Below are 12400 nucleotides of genomic sequence, written 5' to 3'. Positions count from 1 at the left end.
TCAGGTCGTTGTAATCTATGACAGGGTTTCTATCCATAGGGTTTAATCTTTTTTTTACTACTTTCTCTTAGGACTTGATATCTTGGTAAACGTATTCAGTAAAATGTCTGGGAGCTTTTTCGGGAGGATATGTTATTAACCCATTTTACTTGGTAATTTATTAAACCTTATTTTAATATATCCCTAGATTAGTTCAGTACATATTCTTAAACTTGATCGTTGCGTAGCAAACATGATAATTACATAAAATACGAAGGCTCATATGAGATGTATTGGGAATAATATATTTCATGTGTATAGATTCAATAGACCCAACGGTAAAGGCGAAAAAACGATGATATTTGGCTTCTGACTTGTCTGTCAGATCAGGCATGGGTGGTGTGGTGGCTTTATTTGTAGAGTCATTTAATACGGTGACTAGGCCCATAAAAAAGTCATATGTATGGAAAAGGTACATTGATAAACGTTAATAATTAACCATGTGGGTACTTACTAACTAGCTAATGAGATTAAAATAAATCTGCCCCATAATTTGTACACTTTTTAATCTGTTGACATAATGATAGATTTACGTAGGGGTGTCGTAAAAGTGGTTATTACATTCGGATCTAAGATGTAATATTTGAGAAACTATGTTTTGAGTTTTTTATTGACTCCCTCCCTCTCAATAACGAACCATTTTCATACTTTACCCTTTGTACTCCATATCTGTCACCCAATAATTTTAAAAATGACATGATCGGTTGTTATTATTTTAAGATGAATATAAAAGTCAATAATTTGTGCAGTGATTACCGTCTCAGCAACAATGGGTTCTAGTAGTCAAGCCATCACTATTTCGGATTCAAGTCCGAATGTCATTACAGCCAAAGATATTTTTCCCTCAGCTTACTAGATCATTACATATTTGATCAAAATTGTATGAACATAGGCATGTTGAGCACTAAAACCAATCTCTATTTGTTTAATATTTATGTTCATACTCTCAGGATTTATCGTCATGACTGGAGAAAAAATATACTTGTGATATTTCTCGATTTGCTTTATGTTCAGAGGTGTAGTGACTTAATGCACCTCGAAGTAAACCCCACGTTGTCAAATTATCTAAGTGTATCGTAATCAGTAATTACGGTTATGTTTTCGTTTATTGAGTCACTCAGTTGTAGATATTCTGTAAAAATTTCTATTATAAAATTTATTTGAGGTAAAACTGTTGCTATAATTTAATCTTTCTCCCATCACGACTGACTGCCCTACACTTGACGCGTCCGCAACATGATGGAGTGGTATTTTCGTCGTAGAATATTTTACATTTTTCATGTAAGCTAGCTTCCAATCAACTGAATTCCATTCAATCATTTTTGTTATCGTTATAATTCGGTCGTAACGGGTGACATTATTCTTATAAACAACTGGTTAGATGTTATGTGATCCATTTACATTATAAAATGTTTCCAGATTTTTTTCACTTTGGTTGTCCAAATTTTGCTTTAATTTACAATGTCTTGATTTTACAACTAGCCTTGTATGTATGTGAAAGACTGTCAAGTCGCTAATAACGCACGTATTACAAACAAAAATCTGGGCATGTATTGAAGTATTGCATGAAGGTGTATTTTCTGCATTAAACTACACTTGGCTCATTATTCTGAATACATGAATAAACTTATTCAGAGGCATTTCTCTTACCTTAATCGATAAAACTAAATTATGCCGTCACTTTCCATATCCGAGGTAAAGACTTAAGTCTTGTTTTTCTTAGAGTGACGACAAGAGTACGCTGTCATATTAGGTTTTTCCACTAGAATATTTTATTCATTTCATTATAAGCTTATCTATAGTAGTTTTTTCTTAATTTAAGTGCTTGACAGTTACTTCATTCACTTTCATAACCGTCGTCTTGTGATTAAATCAAATAACGAATGTGTTTTCTTTCTAATCCATTTTATTTTACGAAGTAAAGTGTTAACTTGTGATGTGACTCTAGCGTGTTATGTATATCACAATAATCAGCATAGACTATTCAGTCCAAGAAGTTAATACATCTTACCTTAAAAATCAATACTAAAGATCAGTATATAGACAGTATATACAGTATACAGTCTATAGACGCTAGTTATTTTGTGAGCAGTGATTGTAGGATTTCATATTAGTTAGGTTTGTTAATCTTTAATTTGTACATTTAGGTCTGGAATTTTCATCAAACTTCTAAGGTTATATCTTTTTTCTTTGACTACTTGATAGGTCATTTATTTAAAGATTGCTTGGTAACATTTATGTTACATAGCAGTTTACTCTGCATTACTTTATAGTTATTGCGTATAACACCTAACAATTTTCTGATCACTCACGCATTACTTACAATTGATTGATCACTGAGTAGTAACCACTGTCATATATCTCAAGTCTTTTTTAGTGCTCCTCAGCCCTCCTTAGTGATATTCGTCACCATTCTGTGGCAAATCTATTGTAAATACATCTTAGTCTCACATGAGGTCATTCATTGCCCGGATAGCTCGGTACTAACGTCTCCAACTGTAAAGCTGGATTCAAATTCGGCAAGGAGAACCAGTTCCCACAAGAATTCAGATACACCTTGCTGACGAGTACCAAATAGCACAAAACTAGGGTTTCCTGTCGAATACCTCTGATCGCCACCTTACAAAGTTTTACTTATACATAGTCGAACCAAGGAGTTGGTTATTTCGAGACTCGTTTTAGCGTATTAAGTTAAGAAAGTGAGTAAGCTACTGAGTTAATGAACTCTCTTAAATTAAAATGTTTGTAGTGATATTTTAATCTATCGACTCATTGTCCTCGTTGATCTACTTTACTTTTCTTGAAGTATATGTATAGATCATAAAAAAATTCAGTTTTATCGCAGGTACACATGTTTCTAGTTTGTAAATCTATTTGTAACTATATGGAAATTTGTAGAACACTGGTCTTGTTAAATATTTTGAAAGTTTACGTAAGTGTATAGATTTCTTTCGTGTCACACCTTACACTGCTTTTTTGAACCTTCTTGGATGCTACTCGATAATTGATTACACTTGAATGATCATTCATTGTTCGTATTATTTTTGTCTCGTGCAAATGTGTAACAATATATGAAGTTTTAACCAATAGACTATGGATTTCGAAACTTCTTAACGTTCAGTACTACTACTACTACTTTGAATCTTAAAGTATATTAAGTACCGATCGCTAATAGACTCATGAAATAATAATTTGTAGTCGATTGCTTAGACTGTCACTGGTTCATAGTGTTAAGCTGTTGATTTGTCACAGGTCATTGTTGGATCATAATGTTTAACTATCAAAATTCAATCCCTCTCATATATAATTTTTTATTCTAGTAATACTTGAAATTCACTGTCTCTTTTTGAATGTAACTGACAATTTCTTGTTTATTGTTGTTGAACTTTGTATATTTTAATGTTATTATGATTACTGAGAATTAAAATTATTATTGAGGAAAATTTATATAATAGATCATCTTAGACAATTTATTGTTATTGTTCCCTTTTTTTCTCTTCTTTATCTTCAGAGATCCTCTCCCAACTGCAGAAAAGTCATCTCGGGAAAATTCTATACATTTTGTTCATTGAAATTGATTTATATTGTAAAGTACATTGAAAAGAAGTCAATTCATTTTATCTTTCTATACATCTTACCCCTATTATATAACGAAATATTATTTATGTAAAGACTGTGTTTCTTATTGTATTTGTGAATAATCTTTATTTTGGATTAAGAAAAACGGTGCATTTCATCAATTTTCCACGTTTAACTCAGAATCTCTTATTATTATTATTGTACAATTTGTCAGGTGTTCTCCTAAGAAGATAAATTTTTTCAACACTGAAATATTCTAATTATCACACTTATAAGATTCTACTTATTCTGATAAATCTTATACAAAGTAATCTTTCTCTTTTTGCATGAACCATGGTGCTCACAGTTACCGTTCAGCTTTCATTCTGTTCCAGCTACTCCTCTTTGTTCTCTTTCTACTGCTTTGTAAAATTATCTTATGTAATGCATTATACTGAAGTCTATGGTACTTGCTATCTCTGTCTATATCTATCTGTTCATGTATCTGTTTGTTCTATTCAGTTTTCTTTTTTTTCCAAAGCACTACAAGGAGGCATTTTCCACTTAATACATGTATGTGTGTGTATGTATAATACCAGTTAAGTCACTTGTTAACAAATAAGAGGATAACTATGATTTTCATATAAATTATTTTCATTCTCATCTGTATTTATCACATCATATAATGATATTCATTAGTTTTATTGCACTAACACGTATATTGTAACTGATGAAAAGAAGCGGGCGTAATATATTCATTATTTTATTTTTGTCATTCATCTTATCCCTTGTATAGTTTGTCTTTCTCCTAAAGTTTTCTCTTTTTCTGGTCATATATATCTCATGCCCTCCCCTCTTTTTTCTAAGTTAATCTTTTAGTTTCTATCATCTATTTTGTATTTCCTGTGACTATCAAGTCGGAATTCATTTTACCGCCAAAACATATTAACATTATCATTATTATCACTTGTTTCTTTATTTAAAATATATTTCTTATCATTTTTTAAAATTTCTTTTCGTCTACAATTGTACAATCTGTCATTGATAAAATGTTAATTTTTTTTCAAAATGTATTTTTATGGTGATTGAATTGTACCTACTCGAAAATGGTCCAACATAACAGTCATTTCGAATAAAAAAAACCTAAGTAATTCATAAGTAAAATGTACATTAATAGATATTATGATAACGACCAAAATGGTATACAATACAATGTTTTTATTACTGTTTATTGTTATTATTATTGCTATTGGGATACAATAGTAGAGTAATGGGTTTTCTATTTTGCTTACTTTTTTTCTCTAGTCTGTTACATATACTCTCATGTTAACAGACTAGTAACCACGCTTAGTTCAAGTGGAAAGAGGGTTGGTCATGTTTCAGTTGATCACAGTTATTTACGTCGTATACTGTATACGTGGAATCACTTCGTGTATTTTCGCACGATTATGTTTAAGGTGTCACTAATATCAGTAATTTTCTTTTTTGAAAATAAGAACTTATAAATTTCAAAATATTGAAACATTACCAATACAAAATTATCAATGTGTAACTCACTAACTGGATGTGTATTTTTACTTGCAGTCTTGATCAAGCAAGCTAATTCAGTTTTAGTAGCTTCTCTTAGAAGTGTTCACTTTAGAATGAATGGATGCGTTACACAGTTTACTATTTATCTTTACATGATTGTCAAATTACATTTTAATCAGTAGTTATACAAGAAACTTAAAACAATGTAGATATAGTCTTGTTATTAGTTCATTGACTACATTTGTTGATTTTGACTTATTTAAGAGGTTAAGAATTTAGAGTTAATAGTCATACGCTATTCCGTTCGAACGATAATTTTACTCATTTTCACCATTGAATATCAAGTAAATTATAATTAAATTTTGTTCTTTTAGAATCATTCAAATCGAAATTTCGAGGCTGATAGCTTTCATCTATTGTTCAATTTTTGTAGGCATTTCTTTTTCACGGTACCACATTTTTCTTGTGTGTATTTACTCCATATTCCGCTACAATATTCATGTTCTCTTTATATACTAAATGTTAGCTGTCTATCTAACAAAATGAGTTGCAAAATGAAATATCAACATTTTAAATTTCACATATGATTTCCACATTGATAATCAATTGAACACCTTGAACTTAATTCGTTTTATTTCTTTTTAAAAGTTGACTAAAACTATACGTGACGTTCAAATTATTTAGTTATCTTTACTATAATTAACACATTAAACCGAACCTTGTCATTGATCTATTTTATAGCATTGTCACATAAACTTTGATCAAATTTATTACAGGACAATACTTAATTTGAATAAAAATAGAATACCTTCATGAATAAAGAACTTGTAATGCTGTCTTTTATTCATACGATATATATATATATATAACATCTGTTGCCGACTGCTCACAAGTTATTATGTCCTAACTATAGAATATTCATTCTTTGAGTTTGACATTCAAAATAATGAAATCGATTGTGTAGAATGAGTAGAGATACAAAGCATTGTGACTTGTTAGTCTGTTTTTGATAAATTACATTCTCTGACTGCAAATCAATAAACTGTATAAACCAATAGTATAGGGCTATATATATGCAGAGAGAATTATAATTAAATTAAATAATAACAGGCATTAGTAAATAACCGATTAGACGTGGTCAATTTTACAATAAGGTTAACTTCCATTAATTAGTTAACTTCAAACAAGGCTTTGTTGTTGTTGACCTAATTTCATGTACGAAATTGATCAACCTCACTTATTTTTCCTGTGTTCATTTAACTTTTAAGAAATAGAAATATTCTCTTGTTTTTCTTATAATAGTCATTTCGAATGTGTTTTGTTTCTGGATTTCTTGTTTCAAGTAGTAATTGTTAAGTCACTTTACTCCATCTAAAATGTTGCCAACAAAAATGTAATTAACAAATAATTTGTAAAGTAGATTTTAAACCTTGATTGCAGGTCATGAAGTTAGACGATCCCATTTACGTCCGAAACGACAGTTCGTATCACTTCTTAAAAGATTTCTTTAAACAATAAGTAAAATAGTAAATATAAGATATCTCGTAGATAATGATACAAACTATTCCTACAAGGTCAGTATTAATGTTTGTCCAGTTTTCTAATTAGTAGCTAAAAAACAAAACTATCAGACTGTGTATTACTGAATGCTATCTCATGTTGAACGTGTAGATATCGAAGAAAACTGAGAGGTCTCAGTATTTGTCATTGTACCATTCGGCTTTAGCATGTCAGATTGCAACATGAAAACATATAATAATTAATACGCTCGTTCAGAAGAATAACTGTTTCTTTTTGAACCTATGGAAATTTATGTACGGGAAGATTTTTAAAATTGAAAGTTTTTTCCTAAAAGGTTTTGAATTGGATTAGTCTCCACGGTGGACATTCGGATTCTTATTAGAAATTTAAATCGCAATCAATTTTCATTTGTCAGTATGGATGTTGTGGGAATTGTTGAATTTTCCTGAAACCACAAACCGACTTAAGTCAGATGAATACTAGAAGCTCTAGACAGCCGTTTCGTTCTAGTATGGGGATCCATGACTCTACATCCGGGGTTATAACTGCCTAGGAGTTCAATACTAGGACGAAATAGCCGTTCAGCTTCTCAATAGTTGTCAAACTTAGATCGGTTCATCATCTCAGTAAAATTCTTTACGTTAAGCCAATCAATCCGTTGAGCTGGAACTCACTCAAATGAACATTTGTCACGGAAACATAATATTCATTTTCCAGCCAAACACCTTGAGATAATACTTTATTACGACAAGTGAAGTATTAGTTTGGCTAATACCAGTACTAACGGTTCGTTCATGTAATACGTGGATAATGTTGCTATTCTGACATGGACCGTATGATAGCAATCTAAAGTTAGCTTAAGCCCCCAAATGCCCTGGTATGGCCGAGAGTGGGGTGGGCCCGCCCTCCCTCTCGAAATGCTCTCACATGGTCACGCGTATGCAGCCTCTGCCAGGGAAGTCCTACTCATTGCCTTCTCGTGGCGGGGGTGTTGTTTACGAAAATGAGAGGACGAAAAGCGAATGTCCGGAGGTTTAACTGGATTCCAAACCAATGGTGCACATGGGCTCCAGTATCTTGCGGGAACAAATGGCATATGAACCAATCGCTGGTCACCGGCTATCATGGGACTGCATCTACTCACGATGCTCCACTGCCTTTTGGGTCGGACCTTAAGGTCAAAGACTCGGGGTGTGGCCCCCTAAGATAACCACCTGCTTCCGTCTGGGCACCCGAGCAGTATCACGGCCCACACACAAAAGTGTGGCGCATATATATTTGGTGCCCTCTTGTACCAATATTTATGTGTTCAAATAAATAAATAAATAAAGTTAGCCGACTAATTGATCGCGGTTCATAAATTTAAGTAAGAGGCGTAAGTAAGTAAGTAAATAAGCGATCTCGTATAAACTACAGATGATTGCGCATCTCAAAATTTAGTAACAGCAGCACTAATCCATTTGCTTTAATTCTAATAAATAGTTTGTCAAAGAAGCATTAGTTTGGGGTAAGTCATGAAAATAAATTTAGATGGAACCAAACTTTGACTTTGCCTGAAATTCGAAACTCTCTGACCTCTGGCTAGCATCCTAATAAGAGCTCAATAATACTTTCTCTTACTTAATTCTGTGGACGACTAAAATTGATAAGCATGTTTGTTTTACAATCATACAATCGATATTACATTGGTTGAAAGTTAAGTTACAAAAGCGTTTGCTTCTCACGTAAATTGTATCCAGAACGAAAATTACACGATGAGCACACTTCATATGATTTAGGACATAAGCTAATCTGTTTATGGTGTATCACAAATTAATATATATGGTAGAACGCTGACATTATTCACTTGAAATGTGCTTGTTTCTCTACGATTATATCTTCATTTATATAACCTCTGTTCACATTTAATAACAACATGGTGGAATTTTATAATCCATTCTAGTTATCACGGAGAATTATCATTAAAGTGTGGTTACAAAGTCATCTCATATACTGTTGGTTAACCGTCAGTTAGTGTAGATAAATGTAACTTAATGTTAGTTTCATAAATTCAAGATTGAAGAGTGCAAGAAAATTAATGAAAAGTAAGTGCACTGGAAATTAATCAATGAGAGAGAATAAAAAGGTAATCAAAATCGAGCTTAATTCATTTTGGTACTTTTAACATCGTTATTCTTTTTATTTTGAACACATTACAATGAAAAGCAGACTACTGTGCTTTCAGAATTTCTATCTAGACGGTCTTCATTTTGCTGTGTGACTTTGGTTGTTAACTTTTGTATATTCAGTGAAGTGAATAAGCAGTAAGTTCACATAGAATTGAAAAGGTTTTTCATCGTAGGTAGTTTCATCCTTAAATATTCCAATATGAAACAACCTCAGTTACTCTTTTCTAAAACAGTTCATCACTTCAAAACACTGGATTTGGTTTTCTTATGAGTTAATGAATAGTTAAATTCGAAAAATCTTTCTCGTTTTCTGTATAAATCAAATATGTTAGAAAAAATGAATTCAAGTTGAATGATTCCTTTCAAAAGTCATATACGATACAAATGGGACTACTTCATTTAAAAAACTAGATTTCGAATTTGCACTTGATCGTAAATTACTTGATGTAATAAATTTGATTCCTCTTTTTTTGTTAATAATAAAGGATCTATTCTCTGATAGCTTTCGATCATAATAGTACTATACCGTAAATCATTTTAAATTCCTGACTTTGAAAATGAATAATACCATGATGAACATCTGAATTTTAATTCGATATACAATACTGAGTATTAACTGCTAAAAGTATCCTCGTCCAAGACTAAACATGTGTGCAATATCAGAAGGAACTTTTGTGGATGTTATTGTAATTTTAATAGTTGACATCATGAGTCAGTTGAAGCTAGACCACTTTGGAAGCATTGGATGGCCGTTTAGTCCTATTGTGGGACTCTTCAGTAGTATTCATCCACGATCCCTCCTCGCGAGATTCGAACCCAGGACCTATCGGTCGTTTTGATTTTTCACAATAAAAATTAATTAATTGTTGTTTGTGGGCGGCAGATTAGAGGACAGCTAATTATCGATCGGACCAAAGACGCGCAAACACGTAAGAACGGCCTAGGTTTGTGATTGATCCCCCTTTCCTGTCTAGCCCAGCCAGTTGAGTCCAGAACGCAAGTCTCAGCCTCGGAGATATGAATCATTATATTTCAAACATACTCTGTTTATATACCAATCAAGCAGACCACATCGTGCCATAAAATAGAAAATAACATTGTACAATACTGACCAGTAGGAAAACGACACGTGAAGTAAATATTGACCAATAAGAAAACAACATCATTTCAAGTCCAAGGATAGCGTTAGACTTAACAGAATAATTTTTGGGATATTTTCCTGAATGTCCCAACAGTTTAAATGATAAACTAAAAGTCCCCATTATTCTGCTTCCATAAATCTACATACTGTTGATAATGTAGTAATGTATTGATCACATATTTTTATGGCAATATATGAAAGCAAGAATACTAACCATATATTTGAATTAAATGCATAAATCTTTATGAATTGAATTATTTATGGGATCAAGTTTTTGCAACATTTGATGCCTGAATCAGTCCTACTTTGAATTGTAATACCAGAAATCAATCATTGCATATCACAACTGATTTCTGCATCAATGATCTGGATTCTAACATTAATATTTTTCATATATTCTAGATTATAGTCGATAATTTACCAGTTTTGTAGTGAACGAAAACATAACTGTGAACAATCGAACGTATTTAAACATAAAATTACAGAACATCTTAGTAAAATCTGAGAACCATACAATAAATACTTGATTTGCAAAATATCAATCACTTCACTTTTCCTTCATTTCCACAGCAATCGTTCTCATCTCTTCAATCTTCTATCGACAAACATTTCACTTTCGATTGATGATACATACTACTTATATCTGTCGACATCAATAACACAAACCAAAATTGTTTTTATATTCTATTCATTTATTATTATTGTTATGAATTGCTGACTGATAAGTAATATAGTATTTTAACCATGAGATGTTACTCTAATTTCTTTGATTACATATGACATTAATAATCATAATTAATTTTGATGTATGGAGAATATAGAAAAGTTTAAGAATATATTAAACAGTCTATTTTTCATTTCAATTCTTTATGTAAAGAAAACAAAGTAATCGAATTCTCTTGATACTTTACTTATATACATTCTATTAACTTATATTTAATCTCTATATATGTGATTGAGTAATTACTGCATGCACTATTTATATCAATACTGATATGTTATATATAATTTAAGAAAATAATAATGTCATTATATATTACCTACCTTTTGTAAAGTATACAAATACCTTCCAAGTATTATATCTTCAACAGATGATTAGTACGTTTTATTTTCTTTCAAAGTCATGTGTGTTCTATTTTATGGGTCATGAACATGTGACTTAATTCGAATTTTAGTATCTTTGATTATTAGAGAAAAAAAACACAACTAGTATTGTAATGCCAATTATTCGTTTGATATTAGAATTGAATAATGCTTTAACAATTGTATTGGAATGTATATGAATGTTAAGAAAAGATTTTGTAAGGTATCTTAGCATAACTACTATATTAATAAATCTATAATTGAAAAATACGGATACATTGTGATTAAATATGTTATAATTGATAGGTGAATAAATTCGTGTCAGATAACTGCTTTCTTTAATTCATGAAATGTTATCATTATCGTTCAGTATTATTCAAAGTATTTGCTTAATTTACTAGGACTTCTGAATTGAATGGTTCAAGATTATGGTTAATTTAGTATGTTGCTTAGATTAATTATGTTGTTTAATAAATTCAAGTGACAATATGACAAGCTGAATCATCAGATCAAATGTATAAGAATATAGAGATGGTAAGAAGTGTGAAATATGTGTTGTGTAGAGAGATGAGATCATCGATTGTTCTGGCAAACTGACTGATTTGATAATCAATAGTGATGTATTTGGGTTAATGTGGTTATTAATCGTTCGCTGAATTATCGAATCAGTTTATGTGTAGTCCATAAATTTAATACAGTAAGTAGATAAATAGACATACATACAGTGCATAAAATGTATATAGATAGAAGTTAATAACTAATCACGCAAGCATATAAAAAATAATGAATTAGACGAATATAGCACGTTTAGGTTATATAATTATTTTGACTTGTATCATGCAACCCTTTATGGTATGGTTGTTAATTTGTTTAAGAGTATACTTATTACCTTTCAGGTGAATAGTATGATCAGTTCAAGGATTTGTCAAGGTTGTTGAGTGCAATTCAGATCACGTACCGTCCTGAGTTAAAGAACCATTTAAAATTAGGATGCACTGGACAGATGTTTCACCATAATATGGGACTGTTCAGAAGTGCTCATCCATAACCCCGATGGATGCGGAAACCAGGATCTTCAGTTCTCACAGAGAAACCATTGAGTCGCCATTCAGTGGTTTACAAGTCTAATTTTAATCATATATAACGCTACTGTAGGGTGATACCAGGTCTCAAGTTTATGACCAAAGTAGTTGGAAAACCTCAACTCAAAACATATCACTGTGTAATCAATATCATCCATTAGGATTAAAATTCAATGATTTATTCACGGAATTGAAAACTCAACAATGTCAATATGGTTTTCTTTTTCAATACTTACCGAATATTTCCTATTTACTAACAGGAAGATTTTTAAAGAATA

The 12400-nt window shown here is 31.3% G+C and overlaps 1 protein-coding gene across 1 annotated transcript in view; it reads left to right on the top strand.

The window, feature by feature from the left end:
- Positions 1-5579, top strand: part of NDE1_2 (NADH:ubiquinone oxidoreductase) — a 28548-nt gene extending 22969 nt beyond the window's left edge. Inside the window, exon 10 of the mRNA XM_012938645.3 lies at positions 3551-5579. Coding sequence (XP_012794099.1) covers positions 3551-3611 — 61 coding nt within the window. The 3' untranslated portion in view covers positions 3612-5579. The remainder of the gene's footprint in view (positions 1-3550) is intronic.
- The last annotated feature ends 6821 nt before the right edge of the window (positions 5580-12400 follow it).

Source organism: Schistosoma haematobium, chromosome ZW, assembly GCF_000699445.3.
Source record: "Schistosoma haematobium chromosome ZW, whole genome shotgun sequence".
Classification (NCBI taxonomy): Eukaryota; Metazoa; Platyhelminthes; class Trematoda; order Strigeidida; family Schistosomatidae; genus Schistosoma; species Schistosoma haematobium.
The sequence above is the reverse complement of the archived record's forward strand: the minus strand, read 5'-3'. Positions and strand labels throughout refer to the sequence as shown.